At 47.2% G+C, this 22,669-nt stretch overlaps 2 protein-coding genes across 12 annotated transcripts in view; one reads left to right on the plus strand and one right to left on the minus strand.

Moving 5' to 3' along the window:
* The window catches only part of SIM2 (SIM bHLH transcription factor 2), a 48,894-nt gene extending 44,442 nt beyond the window's left edge, over positions 1-4,452 (plus strand). Inside the window, exons 10-11 of the mRNA XM_024239461.3 lie at positions 1,053-1,461; positions 4,025-4,452. Coding sequence (XP_024095229.2) covers positions 1,053-1,461; positions 4,025-4,452 — 837 coding nt within the window. The remainder of the gene's footprint in view (positions 1-1,052; positions 1,462-4,024) is intronic.
* Positions 4,453-7,483: 3,031 nt separating this feature from the next.
* HLCS (holocarboxylase synthetase) overlaps positions 7,484-22,669 on the minus strand; it is a 241,658-nt gene continuing 226,472 nt past the window's right edge. For 7 of the 11 annotated variants that reach the window (XM_024239463.3, XM_024239465.3, XM_054542488.2 and 4 more), the window contains 4 exons: positions 21,378-21,571; positions 16,139-16,253; positions 12,964-13,177; positions 7,484-10,837 (listed from right to left, as the gene is read on the minus strand). In XM_024239463.3, the coding sequence (XP_024095231.3) occupies positions 10,666-10,837; positions 12,964-13,177; positions 16,139-16,253; positions 21,378-21,571 (695 nt within the window). In that variant the 3' untranslated portion in view covers positions 7,484-10,665. The other 4 variants (XM_054542491.2, XM_024239462.3, XM_063720885.1 and 1 more) reach the window with 2 other exon arrangements.

A 22,669-nucleotide genomic window follows, 5' to 3' on the forward strand; every position in this document is an offset into this window, starting at 1 on the left:
AATACCAGCTTTGGGAGGCCGAGGCAGGTGGATCACCTGAGGTCAGGAGTTTGAGTCCAGCCTGGCCAACATGGTGATACTCCATCTCTATTAAAAATACAAAAATTCGCGCCTGTAGTCCCAGCTACTCAGGAGGCTGAGACAGGGAAATCGCTTGAACTCGGGAGGTGGAGGTTGCAGTGAGCCAAGACAGTGCCACTGCACTCCAGCCTGGGCGACAGAGCAAGACTCCATCACAAAACAAAACAAAAGTGCTCTGACTGTTCTGTGCCAGGTGAACTTTGGTAACATGGTCATTAGCAGATAGACCAGTTGAACGTCACTGCCTCCACATTATGACAAAAAAAGAGAAAGAAGGAAAAGGAAGGAAGGAAGGAAAGGAAAAGGAAGGAAGGAGGAAGGGAGAGAGAGAGAGAGAAAGAGAAAGAGAGAAAGAAAGAAAGAGAGAGAGAGGGAGGGAGGGAGAGAGAGAGAAAGAGAAAGAGAGGAAGGAAGGAAGGGGAAGGGAAGGGAGGGGAGGGGAGGGGAGGGAAGGGAAGGGGGAGAGAGAGAGAGAAAGAGAAAGAAAGAAAGAAAGAAAAGAAAGAAAGAAAGAGGGAGGGAGGGAGAGAAAGAGAAAGAGAAAGAGGAAGGAAAGGAAAGGAAAGGAAGAGAGAGAGAGAGAAAGAGAAAGAGAAAGGAAGGAAGGAAGGAAGGAAGGAAGGAAGGAAGGAAGGAAGGAAGGAAGGAAGGAAGGAAGGAAGGAAGGAAGGAAGAAAGAAAGAAAGAAAGAAAAAGAGAAAGAAAGAAAGAAAGATAAAGAAAGAAAGAAAGAGTCCATGTGTGTCTGATGTATTGTTAGCTCGGGGTGGGGCATCTCTTTCCACCCTGGGAGCAGGTCACTGGGGTATCGCTTGCTGTGTGCCTGTCCCCAGTGGGACCTTGCAGTGGTGGCGAGGGTAGGGGCAGCCCTCGGATGGGGTTGGGCCCCGTTGGGACGGTTCTTGCAGGGCCGGAAGGCAGCTTCCTGCCGGCCCCTCGCTGGCCCTTCATCCATCTTCTTTGCCATGCAGCAATACAGCTCGTTCCAAATGGACAAACTGGAATGCGGCCAGCTTGGAAACTGGAGAGCCAGTCCCCCTGCAAGCGCTCCTGCTCCTCCGGAACCGCAGCTCCACTCAGAAAGTAGTGAACTTCTGTACGCGCCATCTTACAGCCTGCCCTTCTCCTACCATTACGGACACTTCCCTCTGGACTCTCACGTCTTCAGCAGCAAAAAGCCAATGTTGCCAGCCAAGTTCGGGCAGCCCCAAGGATCCCCTTGTGAGGTGGCACGCTTTTTCCTGAGCACACTGCCAGCCAGCGGTGAATGCCAGTGGCATTATGCCAACCCCCTAGTGCCTAGCAGCTCGTCTCCAGCTAAAAATCCTCCAGAGCCACCGGCGAACACTGCTAGGCACAGCCTGGTGCCAAGCTACGAAGGTGGGTCAGGTCTGCTCGTGGGGAAGGTGGGAGGACTGGGCACGGCCGGGGGCCGAAGCAGCCGTGGCGGTGGGTGGCAGATGGAGACAGAACCCTCACGCTTTGGGCAAACTTTCCCTCTTTCTGCTTCTAAGTAGGGCTTGCTGTGCTTTCTTGCTCTCAATGCAGGTGCTCCTCGAGAGTGAGAAATGGCAGTCTGCCTGCCTCGGGGACGCTAGTGACAGTATAAAGGGCAAAGGAAAACTGAGTATCCGGCCTTCACGTAAATCCTGGCCACATTTACCAACCAAAGGGGGACAGTGATTTTCAAAACCAGCTCCCATGTGCTGAGAACACCCCAGCTGCATTTCTTTTGCAAGATTCCTTTCCACTCCATCCAGAAGTGAACATTTGAGACGAACGGCCTATTGGCTATTTTCCCATGCCAGTTTTGAAAGTGGGGAAAACTATGGTGGAAATTCGTGGGCTTGGGGACAGAAATGCCACTCACCAACCAAGGGCAAAGAACACAAACCCTCCAGGCCTCAGTTTCTTCACCTGTAAAATGGGGTGAAGCTGTGATGTGCCTACTCCCAAGGACATGACACACAGTAGGGGCCTGCCCTGTACATGCTAGTTCAACAGAAGGAATGGCCTTTCACCTTCTCCTGGTAGCAGGCAAGCAGATGTCCTCTGCGGAGATACCGCCAGCTCCCCAGGACGCAGACTGACTCCTGTTTGCTCACTGGACCAACCCCAGGCAGAAGGTGGAAGGTGGGGACGGAGGTTTAGCTGCAGGACATGTATTCCCATTGCACCCAGACCTAACTGCCGCTCAGAGTGTAGACCGAGATGGTGCAGATGCCTGCAGTGCCACTAAAATGTGGGTGAAGGTGACATCAGGATTATGTGCCCCAGGCTGGGCTCAGTGGCTCACGCCTGTAATCCCAGCACTTTGGGAGGCCAAGGTGGGTGGATCACCTGAGGTCAGGAGTTTGAGACAAGCCTGACAACATGCTGAAACCCCATCTCCACTAAAAATACAAAAATTAGTTGGGCATGGTGGTGAGCACCTGTAATCCCAGCTACTCTGGAGGCTGAGACAGGAGGATCACTTGAACCCGGGAGGCGGAGGTTGCAGTGAGCTGAGATCACATCACTGCACTCCAGCCTGGGTAACAGAGTGAGACTGTCTCAAAAAAAAAAAAAAAAAAAAAAAGGATGATGTGCCCCAGAAAAGAAGCACACTAGCCCTTGCTTAAAGAGGAAGGAATTAAAGAAGAGAGCTCTTGGAAGTTCCCCCACCCCTCTCTCGAGGCAGGTAGGGCTCTGCTCATTCTGGGCCTCATCCTGCTTTTTATGCAAATCCTAGGAATCTCTTGCTCTGTATTGTGACTTGAGGCTGAGATAACATTTCTTCCCAAATCTGAGAAGAGAGATAGATTACGGGAGAATGCCACCTTTCTGGAAATCACTAGGACATGTTTTTTCAGAAGTAGCTAACTTAGAAAAGACCATATTGGCGACCAGGGCCAGGCTCCCTGCCTTTTGACCTGGCCTGTCTCAGGAGCCACTGATCCCTTAGATTTGCATCTGCCATACCCATGAACATCTTGGGTCCCTCATATAACCAAGGAAGGGATCTCCAGAACATCCAAGCAAAGGAAGACAAAACAAAGGGTTTTGATAACAGCTGAAAATATTACCCACTTGAGATTGACTTGAATTTGTGTGTCGGAAGCTGGCTAATGCTGTCACATGGTATTTGACTTTTACCACTATTTTAAAAGTGAAAGAGGTTAACAATCTCCTTATCACACACTTGATAAAAAGTGGACCAAAGGTGCTAATTTGAGGCAATTTGCGATCAGCTTCCTAGTCTTTTTGGTATTAAAGGAAGACAAATGTTGCCATATAGTGTTTAAAAACAAACAAACAAAGACAAAAACAAAACAAAACAAAACAAAAAAACACAAGCCAGGGAGCTACTTAATGTCAGGCACCGGACTGAGTAGATGGGAGTGGTTATTTTTCATTATGACACGGCGAAACCGATCAGGGTGGTTACCACCCCTCTCCACTGACGGACGGGCAGAAGAAATCAGGGCAGACAGGGGCCCTCCAACACCAGGGCCCCTGGTGGCCTCTAGACCTCTGCCGTCCACCCAGGTAGCCACCAACCCCGTGTGGTCTTGAACATAGAAATGTGGCCAGTGCAATGACGCAGGTGTGACCTGTGCTCTGCATCTCAGTACCAAAAAAAAAAAAAAAAGAAGAAAATATCCCAATAATTGTTTCACACTGATTGCACATTGAGATAGTATTTTGGATACGTTACATTAAAGTGTATTACTTAACAGGCATTCCACCTGTTTCTCTGCTTTGTAACGCGGCTCCTGGAACATTTCAGGTCGCGTCCTGAGATTGGACAGCACGGCCTTGACTAAGGCGGGGGAGGGCGACAGCGACCCCGCGGGTGAAGCGCGTGGGCGGCCGAGGGGTGGTGGCTGCGCCCAGGGCTTGGGGGTGGGGTGGCTGCGGCCGCGCCCCTTGCTGCCCTCTAACGTGTCGCCTGTCCCCGCAGCGCCCGCCGCCTCCGTGCGCAGGTTCGGCGAGGACACCGCGCCCCCGAGCTTCCCGAGCTGCGGCCACTACCGCGAGGAGCCCGCGCTGGGCCCGGCCAAGGCCGCCCGCCAGGCCGCCCGGGACGGGGCGCGGCTGGCGCTGGCCCGCGCGGCACCCGAGTGCTGCGCGCCCCCGACTCCCGAGCCCCCGGGCACGCCGGCGCAGCTGCCCTTCGTGCTGCTCAACTACCACCGCGTGCTGGCCCGGCGCGGACCGCTGGGGGGCGCCGCACCCGCCGCCTCCGGCCTGGCCTGCGCTCCCGGCGGCCCTGAGGCGGCGACCGGCGCGCTGCGGCTCCGGCACCCGAGCCCCGCCGCCACCTCCCCGCCCGGCGCGCCCCTGCCGCACTACCTGGGCGCCTCGGTCATCATCACCAACGGGAGGTGACCCGCTGGCCGCCCGCGCCAGGAGCCTGGACCCGGCCTCCCGCGGCTGCGGCGCCACCGAGCCCGGCAAATGCGCACGACCTACATTAATTTATGCAGAGACAGCTATTTGAATTGGACCCCGCCGCCGACTTGCGGATTTCCACCGCGGAGGCCGCGCGCGCCGGCGCCGAGGGCCGGTGCGACCCAGTTGCTGGGGGCTTGGTTTCCTCACCTTGAAATCGGGCTTCACGCATCTTGCCTTGTCCCCAACGTTCCACGATAGTCCCGCTGGGGGACTGAAGCGGTTTCACTCCGCAAATATCCTCCACTTTCAGGAGGGAAAACCCACCCTGCCACAGTCCGCTCTTCCAAGTGGATGGCAGACCTGGGAGGGGACGCCTGTGTCCCGAGCCCTTTTAGATGCTTAGGTGAAGGCAGAAGAGATGATTGTAAGTCCCATGAATACACAACTCCACTGTCTTTAAAAGTCATTCAAGAGTCTCATTATTTTTGTTTTTATTTAACCCTTTCTTCAATACAAAAAGCCAACAAGCCAAGACTAAGGGGGTGACCATGCAATTCCATTTTGTGTCTGTGAACATGGGTGTGCTTCACAAATACATTAACAAGCTCTTACTTCCCCCTAACCCCTATGAACTCTTGATAACACCAAGAGTAGCACCTTCAGAATATATATTGAATAGGCATTAAATGCAAAAATATATATGTAGCCAGAGAGTTTATGAGAATGACCCTGTCAAGTTTAATTATTACGTGGCAAAATCCCTCTGGCCCACACAGATCTGTAATTCACTAGGCTCGTGTTCGCTACAAATAGTGCTAATAAAGTTAAATTGCATGTGCAATACGGAACACTGTCAATGGACTGCGCCTTGTGAAGGAAAAACATGCTTAAGGGGATGTAATGAAAATGATGTAGACGTTTTAAGCATTTTCGACACAGCAAGAAAACTTCATAAGAACGTGTTACGTGTGCAACAGGCAAACAGAAATCCTTTTATAAAGCACCAGCAGTGTTTAAAAAATGAGCTTCCATTAATTTTTATTTTTTATGGGTTTTGCTTAAAGATCTCAACATTGAAAAATCCTGCCATGGCTCTGAACTGCACCAATGCATTGAACCACCGTCCTTCAATTTTCTTCACACTATCAACATTGCATCATTTTGCTGCTTTATCAAAATGGTTTATTTTAGGAATCTTTTTCCACCTTTCTAAATGGAAAGAGGTTTTCACAAATGTTTTAAACTCATCGTTCTAGAATCAAGTGCACCTACACCAACTGCTCTCAAAATGTGAACTTTTTTTTTGCCAACCCTGTGTCACTTAGTGAGGACCTGACACAATCCCTACAGGGTGTCTGTCAGTGGGCCTCATGGTAAGAGTCACAATTTGCAAATTTAGGACCGTGGGTCATGCAGCCAAGGGGCTGGATGGTAGGAAGGGATGTGCCCACCTCTCCATGCGCTCAGCTATACCTCATTCACAGCTCCTTGTGAGTGTGTGCACAGGAAATAAGCCGAGGGTATTTTTTTTTATGTTCATGAGTCTTGTAATTAAACCGTGATTCTTGAAAGGTGTAGGTTTGATTACTAGGAGATACCACCGACATTTTTCAATAAAGTACCGCAAAATGCTTTTGTGTCTACCTTGTTATTAACTTTTGGGGCTGTATTTAGTAAAAATAAATCAAGGCTATCGGAGCAGTTCAATAACAAAGGTTACTGTTGAGAAAAAAGACCCTATCATAGATTTACAAGTGACAACGTGGAAAGGCGTAACAGAGTGTGTATGTACTTGAAAATGTGTACTAGTGAAAACGTCCTTGTCTAAACAAACTTCGTTTTCATAACCTAGAACACGAAGGAAGATTCTTACACGGGCTGGCTTCAGGACGGCCAGGGCTGAGTGCAAAGTTAGCAGAGCTGTTACTATGGCAACCTAATATTGTTACCTCCATCTTGAAGAGTCTGCACATTTAAGCTGGGGATAGCGTTTCTTGACTTCTGTGAGGCTCTGGCAGGGGAAGAGGAAGCATTTTAATACATATGCCTCTCTTTTACAAAAAAGAAAAAAAAATCATCGTGGGCCCTAACATGTACCATGTTGACAAAAATGCCAGATCAAATGGATTTGAGAAATAAGCCCAATTCAAGGCTGGCTCAGCCCTCCACGGGGCCTCCCAGGGAAAGGAATTCCTTTATGTTCTTGGAGGCCCTTTTCTAGAAAAGCCATTCCATTCATACCTTTGTAGAGCAGTGGGCTGGGTGTGGAGGGCAGCACGGAGGGTATCTGCAAGAGCCTGTATTTTCCGCCTCCCTTGCCCCCACTCCTTTTATCCTTTTAAAAGTCCTATCAGCCCTGCCTTCGTCCCTTCCGCCCTAAGCCCTAAGAGTGGGGGAGGTTTAATACGGCCAATGGATCTTGTATAAAGTCTACGTAAGTTTTAATTTGCCAGAGCTATAAGATGGTTAAGGTAGACTAGTGGGGGCTGCTACAGATAAAATGAGATACAAAGAACATTTGCAAATAAATGCCATAAAATTACAGTAGCTTGGAATTTTAGTGAATCATGGGCCTTGTGTTATCTAGAATGCATTATTCAAGCTGTTCCTAAACTTAAGTATGACATATAAGATTAAAATCTTGGGGGGAAAAACTGTTCAGATGAAAAGTCAAGAAGTTTCCACCAAAGAAAAGAAAAATCCTAAAAGCAATCTAGCTGTTGTTACATTAAATTTATTTCTCACCTCAATTAAAAGGGTTTTTGCTTTGGAGTTTTGTTAACTTTCGTTCTTTGGAGTAATAATATTTCTCTTGTGTATGGCGCTGAATACATTTGTCAATAATATGTCAAAAAAAAAACACACCTGGCTTCTTAATACTTGGAAATACATACATATTCCTTACTATGTAAAACACTTTATTTATTTTGTAAAAATATGTTTAAATATGAATAAAAATACTGTAACCCAAACTAGTTGCCTACTTTTAAAAATGAAACTTGTAAAAATAAGAGTGAGCCCAAACCACATAGAAAGTCTTAGTTTATTTTGGTAGACTTGCTTTTTATAGGCATTGGTTTAAAGTGATTCTTTTCAGAGACATTCTTTGAGAAGTTAAAATTGCAGAGGCTTACACTTTCTTTTATTTCAAATATGCATAGTGATTAACAAGGAATAAGGATTCTCCCATGTTCTGCCTGTTAAGAGCAAACAGATCTGGAGAACGGAAGCCCACCCTGCCTCCCTTTTCCATCTGAAGCAGTGCGGTGAGGCTGGCTCCTCTCTTTGTTCCCAGACTCCAGGGCAAGGGGCGACCATGCTGTATATGCTGTGGCTTGGGGGACCCCCAGAGGCTGCGCTCTGTGGCCTGTGCTCCCCCGACCTGTGCACCCGCACCCCAGTCGGCCACTTGCTCTCACATCAGGCGACGCCAGCCTGCTGCAGTGAAACTCAACCACGATTTTCCTTCGCACACAAATCCTTCCTACTTCCGTCACTCCCTAGCAGAGTTCCCAGTGCCAGACAGTACTGCCGGGGTGGGGGTGGGGACAGGAAGCCCAGTTATTGCTGTGTTCTATTTTAGGGGGCACTTCCTCAAGAGTCCCCCTGAAACCTGTTACCAGCCTGGAAGGGAGGATATCTTGCCTTTTACAAAATACGGTCGATACTCAATGCACAGCCTCTAAAACAAGGGCTACTCCAGTATTCTTAAAGCACACGCCAATCCTGAGTTTAGTGACCACATTTTAAAGATCATGAGGAAAATGCCAAGTTCCCATTAAGACTTTAAAGCTCCTTGAGATCCCAGGTTGCGGGGTGCATAAATGGCCCAAATCGGAGAGTGTGGTATAGCAGGTAGACAGGTTTCGCTAACACGAACAGCTATCAGTAAAATGCCTTTATTCAGCTAATTCTATAGAAGCAGAGTTTTGAGAGTCTTTGGTTCATGTGAGGCAAAATCAGGTTTATGGAAAACGCAGCATCTGCTTCAAGGCTGCTTCATCTCTCTCAGGACAACTGAGTCTCCTGCGCGAGGGAGGAGCGCCTGCTGGAAAGCACAGAGCACAGCAGTATGCCCGGAACATCTCCATAGCCTTTGACAAGGCCACACTTCATTAGTTTTAATTTGCAGAAAGGAAATTAAATGATAACATTTTTTCCCAAAGCAGAATGTCCAGAATAGGACTTCAGCTTAAAACAAAACATAGCATGTTTTTCATTAAATAACCCCCAAAGAAATTCAAAAAGTGATGATGGCAGCTCTGAGAGAGGGCTTGCCTTATATTACAAAGTCTGAGAAATGAAACCTACATCGTTAGCCTCGAGATCTTTGTCCCTGATGATATTCTGCAGATGCCCTCTCAAGGGTAAGTCCATTTTGTAATTTGGGGATGGTGTGGACTTATATTTTATTTAAGTTTCTAACTAATTTCGAAAGAAGGCTTGGGCATTCAGAGAAGAGTGGTTTTTTGTGTGTTTTTTTTGGTTTTGTTTTTGAGAAAAATAATTCTAATTGAAGCCTCATTTCCAAAAATTACTTTTTAAGTTCTTTTAATGTTTCATTTCCAAAAAATATATATTGGGTATTTTTTCATAGGGCTGTCCTGTGCCTGGCTAAAGGTAGACAGATTTTATACTAAAAACCACAAGTTTCTGGAATTAGTCTGACTGGGTAAGACCTGGATAAAGATGGTGCTACTTTACAATGAAGGGATTTTGTTCAAAGCTGAAAGCTCCATCAAACTTTCTTTCCACTAATTTCAGCTGGGACTGGCAGGAAGAGAGAAAACTGGACAAAAATGGGCCTTTTAAAGCTGAAAAGTAACAAGTATGATTCATAAGTTCAATAGAGATAGGAGGGACATGGAAAAGGCATGGCGTACATCTGGGAATAGCGAATGCATATCAAAAGGCTTCCTTTCTTTTGTTCTTTCATGAGGCTTGTAGCACATCAAATTTTGAATGTCTTCTTTTAAAGCTATGTGCGCGCACACACACGCACACACATATGCGGGCACACACACACACATCCTCCCTCTGAACTGATGGTGTTTAGTATCAATAACATTTTCTTTCTTGGTAATATGAGGTAAATGAGAGGGGCAAAAACTTATGACTTCTGAGTAAAATGCCATGTCTTCTATATTCTGTGAGCTGCACAGTCTTGCAGGAATGCTCCACATTTCAGAGTGAATCTGAAACTGGCTTAAAAGCTCCAAATCGTCCCTTGTATGTGGTATGAGTGTGCCTTCATCTCCAGCTGTTAGAGCCAAATCGCCCACCTCCTCATCCAAGTGATGCCTAATCAGACATTTAAGGATTCTGAATTTGATCTTATCTCTTCACAATATGTAGTAAATTTAAACTTACTTAAGAAAGTAAGTCCCTAACTACGGACATTTAAACTTCCTTAGGAAAGGAGAACTCACTGAATGATGTGAAAGTAATTAACTGATTTCCTCTGCAAGGTCACTGCAACCACACCAGTTAGCTCTGTCTCTACAGGCGTTTAGACTTCGCTATGGGGCCACACCACTGGGTGGAGAGTAACTCTTGGAAGTCTATCTTCCCTTTTCTTCATTAATAAAAACACAGAACAATGACTAAGTGTCAAAGCATGTTCTTATAGTTCAATACCTCCCCAGATGCTTACAAACAGTGATAGCATACCTCTAACTCACCACCGGCCTGGGCCCAAGAGCATATTTTGGTTTGTTTTTTCATAGACTAGGGGTAAAGGTCTGCACTACTAAGAAAATATCTCAATTCTCCCATTGCCATTTCCATGTAAAAACTCCCCCTGACAAGAAACATAAGTCAAAGCCGCAGAGGGGAGAGTAATTTCCCACCTGTGGGAGGGCTTTCCCTAAACTAAATTTTCTACTTCTTAACCGTCTATCCCAGAGCCTCTTCAAACACCAAAGAAAACGACAACAAAACAAACCTAAAAAAAAACAGAAACACAGAAAAGAACCAAAGACTTAACAAATGAATCGGAGGAAAAGAAAATTCACCTACAACTCTAAATTAGATTTCCAGATGCGTGGGCACGGACAGGTGGCCGCGATGAAAGCTGAATGCTCACAGTGGTGGTTCTGCACTGGGCTCGGACCCCAGGCAGCCCAGCGGCATCCTCGCCTGCTGCCCAGGCGCCAGGCCCGGTGAGTCAGAAGGGCAGGCCCAGGCCCGTCTTGGGGACGCCCGGCATCACCGCCGTTTGGGGAGGATGAGGTTTCTCAGCATGTCGAAGGAGTTGCCATCCGGGTGCACAGTCACAACCTCGCCGCCCTCCTGGTGAACCTGGAGGAAGCCAGAATCGTCCAGGCCAACGATAGACACCTTTGGTCCCTCTGCGCTGCCCAGATGCACTTGCTGGCCACTGAAAAGGAAGAACAGCATGCAGTCACTGGGAGGTGTCACAGGATGGCTTAAGACAATGAGCTGAAGAATAATCCATGATGAGAGGGCTGGGGGTGCTGGGGAGAGGGCTGAGGCTTGCTGCAGGGAAAAGGCAGCCCGGGCTGAGCTCTGACTCTCTTCCACCCTGGTGAATGGTTTTAAAAACTGCTCAAATAACCAGCAGGATGCAAGTTCAATAAGGAGTCGAAATTTCTTCACACAATGTCACTCCTCCTAATTCTGGTCATCTGCGGTGATGGTTGGAACCACTTCCTCACCTCCCAGCGCTTTTAAGAAACACTGTGCAACTCTAGGTTTTTTGGCTGAGGTTGGAGGAAAATAGGCCGAGTTGGCAAACAATGTTTTATCTTATAAAACAAAGTTAGGTCACATCAGCCACAAGTGAAACTCATCCTGATCCTACTTCTTTTGAATATTTTCCAAATGTACTCAAGTCACGTCCCTCTTAACAGCTTTTGAAGTATAGAATTTTCTCAAGTTTTTATTTTGAAGAATTTCAAATCTATAGAAAAGCTGAAAGAATAGTACAACAAACCTCATATTCTCTTCCATTCTCACACCAAATGAAAATATTTTCCATATTTGCTTTCTTTCTTCACACATAAACACACACAAGCACACATTTTTTTTCCTGCATCATATGAAGATAAGTTGCAGCTGGGTGTGGTAGCGCGTGCTTGTAATCTTAGCACTTCGGGAGGCCAAGATAGGAGGAGTGCTTGAGGCCAGGAGTTCAAGACCAGCCTGGGCAATATAGTGAGACCCTGCCTCTACAAAAAAAATTTTTTTTAAATTAGCAGGCTGTGTGGCACACTCCTATTGTCTCAGCTACTTGGGAGGCTGAGGTAGGAGGATCATTTGAGCCCGGGAGTTCAAGGTTTCAGTAGTGAGCTATGATGGTACCACTGCACTCCAGTGACAGAGCAAGACCCTCTCTAAAAAAAAAAAAAAAAAAAAAGAAATAGAAAAGAAATGAAAATTTAAAAAGTTTTTTAAAAGCTGCAGACATTGTGACACTTTCTGCTTAAATACTTTATCTCCTGAGAACAAGAACCTCCTATAAAATTATAATAGCATTAACTATGACCACTCAAGAAAGTCTGGATACAAGCGGTCCATGTTCATGTCATTCCCACTGTCCTTTTAATATCCTTTGTGGCTATTTCCTTCCATCCAGGATCACACACATTACATTTAGATGTCATGCCTCTTTCGTCTTCTCTAATCCCAAACAATTCTGCTACCTTTTTTTGGTCTAATTGTTTGTGTGCAGACACTGACATTTTTACAGGGCACAGGCCTGTTGTTGTAAAATCAGTGAGTGGTCCTAGGACTTCAGCTGCATGAGAATCCCTGGAGTATCTGTTATGACACAGGGTGCTGGGCCCAGCCCAGGGGTTTCTGATGCAGTAGCCCCTGGTTGAGGCTGAGGCTGCTTCCTGGGATCTCACTTTGAGAACCACTGTTACCTAGAAGGTTTGACAATTTAGATGCGTCTATTGTTTCCTCACAGTTAGAATCAGATTAAACCAATGTTAAACTCTCTCACGATTTCGGTTCTTCCCATCGCATCCCACCAGGAGGCATAAGATGCCCGTTTGCTCCATTACTGGTGATGCTAACTTGGTCAAGGTGGTGTCCCTGCAGTTTTTCCAACAGAAACACAGAAAATAATCATTCAGACCAGTGCTTGGTCCCTCATTTTAAGATACTGAACTATGGCTGGGCGCGGTGGGTCACATCTGTAATCCCAGCACTTTGGGAGGCCAAGGCGGGCAGATCACGAGGTCAGGAGATCGAGACCATCCTGGCTAACACGGTGAAACCCCACCTCTACTAAAAATACAAAAAATTAGCTGGGTGTGGCGGCGGGCACCTGCAGTCCCAGCTACTCAGGAGACTGAGGCGAGAGACTGAGGCAGGAGAATGGTGTGAACCTGGGAGGCGGAGCTTGCAGTGAGCCAAGATCGTGCCACTGCACTCCAGCCTGGGCGACAGTCTCAAAAAAAAAAAAAAAAAAAAGATACGGAACTACTAAGATACTAATAAAGGAGTTGAAAAGAATGAAGATGAGCCAGCACTGACCTGTGGACCCAGTATCGGTAATAAAGGGGAAGGATGCTGTTGGGCCCTTTGTCCTGAAACTCTTCGATCAGTTTCTCCAGCACAGTCACGACTCTGGCGATGAGATAATCTGCTCTTAAGGGCTTCAGTTCTGCCTTGTGTTGCTTATTGTATTCTGTGATGAGGTCGTTGATGCAGATGGTAGGGTTACTGTTAGTCACATTAAATCCACAGCCTGGACAAAAACAAACAATTGAGCAGCTCAGCCTGTTGATGGCATCACACATTCCTCTCTGCCACCTGGAAAAAGTTATAGTCTTGACTGTCAACTTCCTCCTTCCTTGTCCTCATTTCAGATTTCGTGTCTCTAACCACTTGAAGAGTGACGTGTATTTTTGTCCATCTTCCTTTTTGTCCTTTTACTATTCTTGTTCAAGCTAAAACCATCTCAACCTTACTGCAAATAAGAAGACGGGAAAAAAGAAAGCCACATTTGATTCTATTTAATTCAATAGAAGCTATTAAATATGGGAAAAAAGTATCAGTGTTGCCTCTGAAATAAGTGGTCTACCAAGCATTGTATCTCTGCACTGAGTCCAATAGAGAATAAAATCTCTGGTTTCTTCTCCTGCTTGAATAACAGATCCCATGCTTGAAAATAGAGTTTTATTCAGGACTTGGGAAGTGAACTCTGGATTCAGAGATTTCAAACCTTGGTCATGGCATAACCCTAGAAGGCATCTTTTAATACTTTATTCTTGGAAGTCTTTGGTGCTAAGGTTACGCTGTTGGCAAGACACCGACTCATGTTCAGTGGCTTTTTGCAGGGTCCTAAACCAAGGCTTCATGAGAGTTACCAGGGATGGTGTCTGAATAGGCTTATCTGTGCAGTTACTTAAAAGCACTATCCTCTCCAGTGAGAGGGCGGTGTCTTCAGGAAAGCTGAACTTCAGTGTTCTGCAGGGCCCTGAATCGGCCTGCAAGAGGTCTTCAGTAAGAAATGAAATACTGCAAAAGCTAAGCAGTAAGAAAACTACCATGTTTTCAGTGACTCTAAGAAAAAAAACTCCCCAAAACATTCGCCACAGGCAGAACAATGCCATTTGTAACAACAGCATTCTCGGCAAGTGTCCTGCCATTTCCAGTGTGAAGGGAAGGATTGACTGGTCTCAGATTTTAAAACAATATACTGGCTATTAAAATACAAAGCAATTGTCAATTATCTCTGGAAAAAAACAAGTAACTACAGCAACAGGGGCAGAACTTGCAGTTGTTCATGTATTCATTCATTCAATATGTACAGTATCTGAAGCGCCTACTGAACGTTCATAAGGCATTAAATTAAGTGCTATATAGCACTGAAAATTCTCCCATGTTCAGAAAACGGGAATTCCTAGGATGAATAGCAACACTGACTACTGGCGACTTAGGCTATGTCCTTCTAAGGACCAGTGAGCACCCTGCTGGCTGCTCTGAATCCCCAAAATCAGAGACCCCATCCCATGGCCTTCAGAATTCAATAAAAACTATGGGTTCTCACCACAGGAAAATGTTTCATTCCCCTACTTTATTTTTCATTTTTATTTATTTTTTTTTTTGAGACAGGGTCTCACTCCAGTTGCCCAGACTGGAGTGCAGTGGAGCCATCATAGCGCACCGCAGCCTCAACCTCCTGAGCTCAGGTGACTTTCCCATCTCAGCCTCCTGAGTAGCTAGGACTACAGGCAGGCACCACCATGCCCAGCTAATTTTTTGTATTTTTAGTGGAGACAGGGTTTCGCCATGTCACTCAGGCTGGTCTCGAACTCCTGGACCCAAGCAATCCACTCACCTCAGGCTCCCGAAGTGCTGGGATTACAGGCATTGAGCCACCGCACCCGGCCTATTTTTTATGTTTTATTTTTGAGACAGGGTCTCACTCTGTCATCCAGAATAGAGTGGAGTGGCTCAATCACAGCTCACTGTAGCCTTGAACTCCTGGGCTCAAGTGATCTACCTGCCTCAGTCTTGCAAGTAGCTGGGATTATGAGCTCAAGCCACTAGGCCTGGCCTTCGCTTACCCCATGCTGATAACATTTGTTAGCTCCCTGAAGTCATCCATGAGCCTCCTTGTGGCCCCTACCTAGGAATCTCTGCATCGACTGCAATTACTCACTTAAAGATAGGAAATGGGGGAGGCTGGGCACAGTGGCTCACGTCTGTAATCCCAGCACTTTGGGAGGCCGAGGCGGGCGGATCATGAGTTCAGGAGTTTGAGACCAGCCTGGCCAACATAGTGAAACCCTGTCTCTACTAAAAATACAAAAAAATTAGCTGGGTGTGGTGGCAGGCCCCTGTACTCCCAGCTACTTGGGAGGCTGAGGCAAGGAGAATCGCTTGAACCTGGGAGGCAGAGGTTGCAGTGAGCCAAGATTGCACCACTGCATTCCAGCCCGGGCAACAGTGCTGGACTCCATCTCAAAAACAACAACAACAAACAAAGATAGGAAATGGAGCTTTAAGGGTATGAAGTAGCTTGCCCAGAATAATATTGCCCCTTGGTGGCAGAGCTGGTAACACAGGGCTTGTATTCCCTGGTTGGCACTTGAAACACATGGTTACATGTTTTTTGACCATGGCTGGTTTCTGAACACAGATTAGGTTCTACTGCCACAGAGTGAGGCTGATGACTGGACGGCCAGGAACCTAAGGACTTCTGAGATTGCCTCTGAATCCATCTTCTTGCCTGATTTGGATGTACTAAGGTGAAACAGGGATTCTTTACCCCGCCTTGACCAGCATGGAGCTTCTTCTGCCAACTCTTTCATGGCCCGGGAAGGTCACGATAAGAATGCAAGACATCAGGAGAACTATTTAAGAAATTAACTTTGCTTTTTCTTATTACAGAATAGAACGTTAAATGTTTATTTTCGCCATTTCAAATTCAATGAGTAGCAGGAGTGTGGAAGGATGTAAGAACATACCTGTTTGATGTGATACCACTTTGGTGGTTCCCGTGGTCACACACAGAAAATGCTAAACCCTGTGAAGTGCTTTCGACCAATCTCTCTGCATCTATACCCTGCTCCAAAACTACAAGACTCAAAGTAATCTCATATGATAATCTGCTCCTGCCAATGTAGGCATGCATAAACCGTTTTTATTTTTATTGTTTTATTAATCTAAAAATGCTGGGGGAAAGGTTTTTGAAACTTACCAATAAGTATATAAAATGTTTCTCCCATGAGTGTTGAGTTAACCAGAACTCCGCCGATCTTCATGAGGTCACTGTAATAAATATCGTTGGGCCACTTCACTCGTAAGTTGATATCCTAAAGGGAAATCTGCACATTAATTAAGCCGTCACAGGACGCAAGGGGCCCAGGCAAGTCACTGAGCTAACGGAAGATAAGCAGAAACCAAGGTAACATGGGCCTCGTCCTCTCCTCTTTTTCCGACAGCTAATCACTTCTTTGGGACAATCCGATATTGAAGTGCCTCTTGGGGCCAGGAGGTAAAAGCCCTGAAGAACACAGTTGACATAAACCCCAGCATTCTTCCCCATCCCCCAGCACTGTTTCTCATCATCCAAAACCCTTTCTGAAGATGCCTACCTTGTAAATGAAGTTCATTATGTCAGTATCCACCACCACCGCCACCATGGAGTAGCTAACTAACATGCTAGGGCCAGAGGGTGGGGAGAGAATAGTAATCTCAGGGTGCGTCTCCCTTCAGGAACCCATGCTTGAGAGACAAAGATGGCCCTGAATTAACCAAGGTCACAAAAGGCAGGTAGAAATGTCTTAAGTAGCAGACAGTGGCCAGGCACGGTGGCTCACGCCTGTAATCCTAGCACTTTGGGAGGCTGAGGCAGGCGGATCACAAGGTCAGGAGTTCGAGACCAGTCTGGCCAGCATAGTGAAACCCCATCTCTACTAAAAATACAAAAAATTAGCCGGGTGTGGTGGTGTGCACCTGTAATCCCAGCTACTTGAGAGGCTGAGGCAGGAGAATTACGTGAACCCGGGAGGCAGAGGTTGTAGTAAGCCGAGATCGCGCCACTGCACTCCAGCCCAGGTGACAGGGCAAGACTCTGTCTCAAAAAAAAAAAGAATGCTGTGAAGACGCAGAGGAGAAATTCACCTTAGCGAAAGCCTCGCAGAACTGCTAATGGTCGTCTTGGGTAATGGAACTGGACTTGTCATGTGGCCTATTCCCTCTGCATCTTGAATGGTGTGGCCTGGGGGGCTCTCCCTGTCATCAGCTTACAGAATGGACCAAGACCGGACAGTGTCTTGAACAAGGCCACCCAGGCCTCTGCCTATCCACTGTGACTCTGAAGTTGGGATACAGAGACTGGGCTGGCTGAGTGGGTGTCAGAACCATCAGGTCTTTTAGACCTGGGGCTGGCAGCCAGGCTGTGCCATGTGTGGGTAAAGGAAGCCTGTCTGGAGATGCAAGGCTGGAAGAGAACATTCAGCAAAATAAAGCTAAGGGAGCAGAGAGTAGCTGATGGCCTCCAAGGGCCATGGGGCTGGTCTTCCCACGTCACAGGCCAGGCATGGCGCCAAGCGCCTTCTCAGCATTAGTCTACGTGTTACTTACACCCAGCCCATGTGTTGGTGCTAGCGCATCCCTAGGGAGCAGAGGGAGAAACGGAAGCTTAGAGAAATTATGTGGCTTGCCTGAGGTTAAAGCACTTGAAAGCCACGGAGCTGAAATTCAAACCTTTCTGCCACCAGGCCTGGGTGAGGAATCCTATGCTACGCGGACTGTTGCTTCCATGAAATCCCTTCCTCCTTCCAACAGGCCCTCTTTTGACTTCGGCCCGTTAGAGCATATTGGAAGCTCATCTGCCCTAAAACAGTAGTTTAGGCTGAGAGAAAAAATACAGGAATAGGAGCACAGGAGAACAAAAAGTCTAAGTAAACCAAGCATGTGGGGTGCGCAATGATCCGGAGCTGATCAACAGCTTCACATTTCTTTTCTCTCTCGAACGGGGGTTCTCAGTGGGAGGGGTGGATTTGGCGATACTGGGAGACTTCCCTGGTTGTCACAGCCTGAGGGAGTGCTACTGGCATCTAGAGAGTAGAGGCCGCAATGCTGACACACATCCTTTAAGGCACAGGACATCCCCACGACAAACATGCCAGGGCCCACATATCAATAGCGCCAGGCTGAGAAAGTCTCCTCTAGGAAACCTGTGCCTAGGAGGCTCTGCTCTTCATCACTGCCCCCAGTTCCCTTTTCTGCCCCTTTCTTGCCCCTGCAAGGGGAATGAGCCCCTGCCTCGCCGGCAGGAGGACACCTGCAGAGTTCCCAGAGCTGTCAAGCTCCTCCGCCACGTGTGTGGCAGCTGGTGCCTGGGCGGGCCCTGCACTTGGGCTCCAGCTCGCCTTCATGGCTTCAGATCTCATCGGCTCATGAAGCAGCTCATGAAACTCTGGGTTCTCACGCAGGTAAACAGGACCAGCATTTCCAGATGAAGAGGAGGGTTGTGTACTTATTTTTCATTTTCTCAATCATTTATTCCAACAGCTGCTGGGATCCTCCCACATAAAAAAAGACCAAAATGAAACAAATCCTGCTTTCGAAGAGCTGTTAACATCATGGGAGACGGAACAGGTGCACACATCACTCCTCTTCAAAGCCACACGTGGTGGATACCATAAAAGAGGCTTCAACACGGCAAGTGCTGGACAGTGCTGGAGGAAAGAGCTGGAAGTAGCTGGAGGGTCTGAGAATGGCACTGGAGCTGGGCCTTAAGGATGAACAGAATTTTAAGAAGCAGAGAAGAGAGCAGGGGCAGGGGTGTGTGGGTGGAGAGAGGGTGCAGGGCCCAGGGGGACTTCATGGACAGAAGAAAGAGCAGAAGCAAGAATGGGTGGCCCAAGGCGAGTTCCGGAAGGAATGCCTGCGTCCCAGCGAGGCCGCCTTGGGTCTGGAGAGGGTGGTCATGATTTGTGTGCTGACGGTGACATCTGGTTAGGGACCAGATGTGGTCCTAGTGAAGGCCACACAAAAAGTGAAATCCAAACAACAGGGGCCTATTTCAATCAAAGTAGTTGCACTGTGTCAGCTAACTTGACTATGTTAAAAAAGAAACCCAATTCAAAATCAAATGTCCCATCACACAGGTGAGGCTGGGCGGCTGACTGCAGAAGAGGGAAAGAACATTGGTACAAGCTTCTTAAGGAGAACGGGAACACAAACTCCCCCAACCCCGTTCACCGTTGAAGGCAAGCTTCCCACTTGCATCCTGGCTTCCAGCGCCTGGCGCACGCAGCCCCTGAGCACAGCAGGCCCTCAAAGAATGCTCGCTAAGGGAACTAGTGGGGCTCCAAGGTCAAAGTCAAAGCCATGAAAAAGCTAAACAGACCAAAGAGACTCATTTAATGTTCTCAGCTTAGTGTCTGTTTTACTTATTTTCCTAAGACTAACTTGTTGCTAAAGGTAATTTCTCCCATTACAGGACTTTCTTTCTTTCTTTGATACGAGTCTCACTCTGTCGTCCAGGCTGGAGTGCAATGGCACAATCTCGGCTCACCGCAACCTCTGCCTCCCGAGTTCAAGTGATTCTTGTGCCTCCGACTCCCGAGTAGCTGAGATTACAGGCACCCATCACCATGCCTGGCTACTTTTTGTGTTTTTAGTAGAGATGGGGTTTCACCATGTTGGCCAGGCTGGTCTTGAACTCCTGCCCTCCTCAACCTCCCAAAGTGCTGGGATTACAGGCATGAGCCACTGCGCCCGGCCAGGACTTTCTATTTTGATTGCTTCCTGCTAGACAGAATGCACAGCTCAGGTGCTAAAGGCCAAGGCACCTGAAGCCCTGTAATGGTGTGATGCCCCCAAACCATCAGATATGCAAGGATGCTGGAGGCCTGGTAGTAAGCGTCCGTTTCAGCGATGTGATGTAATACAGGAAACAGAGACGTCAGCATTAACCACATCTGTGGAATACCAAAAATTCATACACAGCGAATACATCACAGAGGGATTTAAGGGGCAGTGAGAAGGACCTTTTCTTCAATGAAATGATGACAGGACCTCCAAGTCTCCTTTGAGAGTCACACTCTTAACATCTTGCTTCAGGAATCAATCCAATCATTTCTCTTTAGCCTGACATAGGAGCTGCTGGGGGAGGGAGGCAGGAATCTCCTCTTTACACCCATATGAAATTCTTCCAGGAACATTTGGGAGAGGGCTATGGGAAGTGAAGCCCAAGTATGGAAGAAAATGCTTCGGTCACTGAGCTAATTGTTCCCTGTTGCTTGTCTTTTTAATAACTGACAACAAAACATCCAACAGTAATAAGGAAGCAGGCACACGGGTCCTAATAGCTGGGGGAAGATGGCCCCAAGTGGACCTGCACATTGTATGTGGTCAACAGTGGACAAAGGATAGCTCTGCTAGAGCACAGAGTCTGGTAAACAGAAGTAGGAAATGAAAAAGGTTTTTAGGTCCCCAAATAACCCTTTTCAACAGAAAATGCAGATGAATAACTTCAATCCAGTCCAACAATCAAATCTCATCCAGTGCTTCAATCAAAAAACAAACACGCAGCTGGGCGTGGTGGCTCACGCCTGTAATCCCAGCATTTTGGGAGGCTGAGGCGGGCGGATCACAAGGTCAAGAGAATGAGACCATCCTGGCCAACATGGTGAAACCCCATCTCTAACAACACAAAAAGTAGCTGTGTGTGATGGTGCACACCTGTAGTCCCAGCTACTCAGGAGGATGAGGCAGGAGAATTGCTTGAACCCTGGAGGCGGAGACTGTAGTGAGCCGAGATGGCGCCACTGCACTCCAGCTTGGTGACAAAGTAAGACTCTGTCTCAAAAAAATAAATAAATACGTAAACATGACCAGGTGCAGTGGCTCATGCCTATAATCCCAGAACTTTGGAAAATAGAAGTGGGCAGACTGCTTGAGCTCAGGAGTTCAAGACCAGCCTGGGCCACATGGTGAAACCCCATCTCTACTAAAAATACAACAAAATAGCCAGGCGTGGTGGTGTGCATCTATGGTCCCAGCTACTCGGGAGGCTGAGATGTGAGGATTGCTTAAGACTGGAAGGTGGAGGCTGCAGTGAGCCGAGATAGTGCCACTGCACTCCAGCTTGGGTGACAGAGTGAGACTCTGTCTCAATTAAAATAAATAAACAAACAACAACAAAAAACAAAAACTAAAGCGTTGCCCTCATCAGGCTGTTTGAGAAATCTGAAAAACTGGGTAGAAAGGGAGTTCTGGGGAATGAATGCATTCAGGCAAGCTTGAAGCAGCATTAGCACCTGGTGGCGCTCTTAAAACTCTGAGAGTACTTTGCTGCCAGCTGTGCAAAGGGTAGGCTGAGGTTCTACAGCCACCAATTATGCAAACACATGCTACAAACAAGAATAAGCCGGATTCTGCATGCATCCCAGGGACATAGAGGGAGACGGAACTGTACCTACCTGATACTCGGGAATGGACCTCACTGCTTCCACGACAGCCACAGACATCAGATGCTGGACAAACGGGATCCTCTGTCCCAGCTGGGATCTCAGTGGAATGGAGATGAGCACAGTAGAAAGAGCACATCCCACAGGGCTCAGCCACGCATTCCCTCCCCGTCCTGGAACACAGTCCACAGTGGGAAACACGCTACCTTGCCACGTGGACAGACACAGACACACATCATGCCAGGGCCACACACTCAAATAAACCTGGACTTATTACAATACTTATTGTATTACAATGCTTATTATATTCTGGGCTTAATAAAAGAAAAGCTTTTTAAAATCTGAAGCTCTGTTGCTGAAAAAGTTTCCAATAATTAGCATAATGTTCTGCTTCTGTGAGCATGTCATTTGTGCCTTGATGACTCAGTCTTACAGCGTCTGAACATGACTATAGGTTTAATTCCCACCATATGGTCATGAAGGCAAACACAGACATTGGGAAACTGAACTGAATCTATACTGATCCATGAGAGGTCCTGGAAGCCACTGTTTAGAAGCAATTCCTATTGTGGCAATGGTTGCTCAGCCCAGCAAATATGCCATTAAATAAGAGCCACAGAACTGTATACTTTATTTATTTATTTATTTTTTTTTTTTTAAGATGGAGTCTCACTATGCCACCCAGGTTGGAGTGCAGTGCATGTGATCTCAGCTCACTGCAACCTCTGCCTCCTGGGTTCAAGTGATTCTCCTGCCTCAGCCTCCCAAGTAACTGGGATTAAGGTGCCCGCCACCATTCCTAGGTAAGTTTTGTATTTTTAGTAGAGACAGGGTTTCACCATGTTGGTCAGGCTGGTCTTGAACTCCTGACTTCAAGTTATCTGCCCACCTCGGCCTCCCAAAGTGTTGGGATTACAGGCATGAGCCACCACGCCCAGCCACACTTTAAATGGAGGAATTATATTTCAATAAAGCTGTTTAAAAAGGGATTCCTGATATTAACTGAGTTGTTATTTTTCTTTACTTTCTTTCTTTCTTCCTTTTTTTTTTTGAGACAGGGTCTTGCTCTGTTGCCTAGGCTGGAATGCAGTGGCACGATTACAGCTCACTGGGCTCAAGTGATGCTCCCACCTCAGGCTCCCAAGTAGTTGGGACTACAGGTGAATACCACCATGCCCGGCCGATTTTTGTATTTTTTTAAGAGATGGGTCTTGCTAAGTTGTCCCAGCTGGTCTTGAACTCCTGGGCTCAAGTGATCTTCTGCCTTGGCCTCTCAAAGTGCTGGGATTATAGGCATGAGCCAC

This window comes from Pongo abelii, chromosome 22 (genome assembly GCF_028885655.2).
Source record: "Pongo abelii isolate AG06213 chromosome 22, NHGRI_mPonAbe1-v2.0_pri, whole genome shotgun sequence".
NCBI classification, from domain to species: Eukaryota; Metazoa; Chordata; class Mammalia; order Primates; family Hominidae; genus Pongo; species Pongo abelii.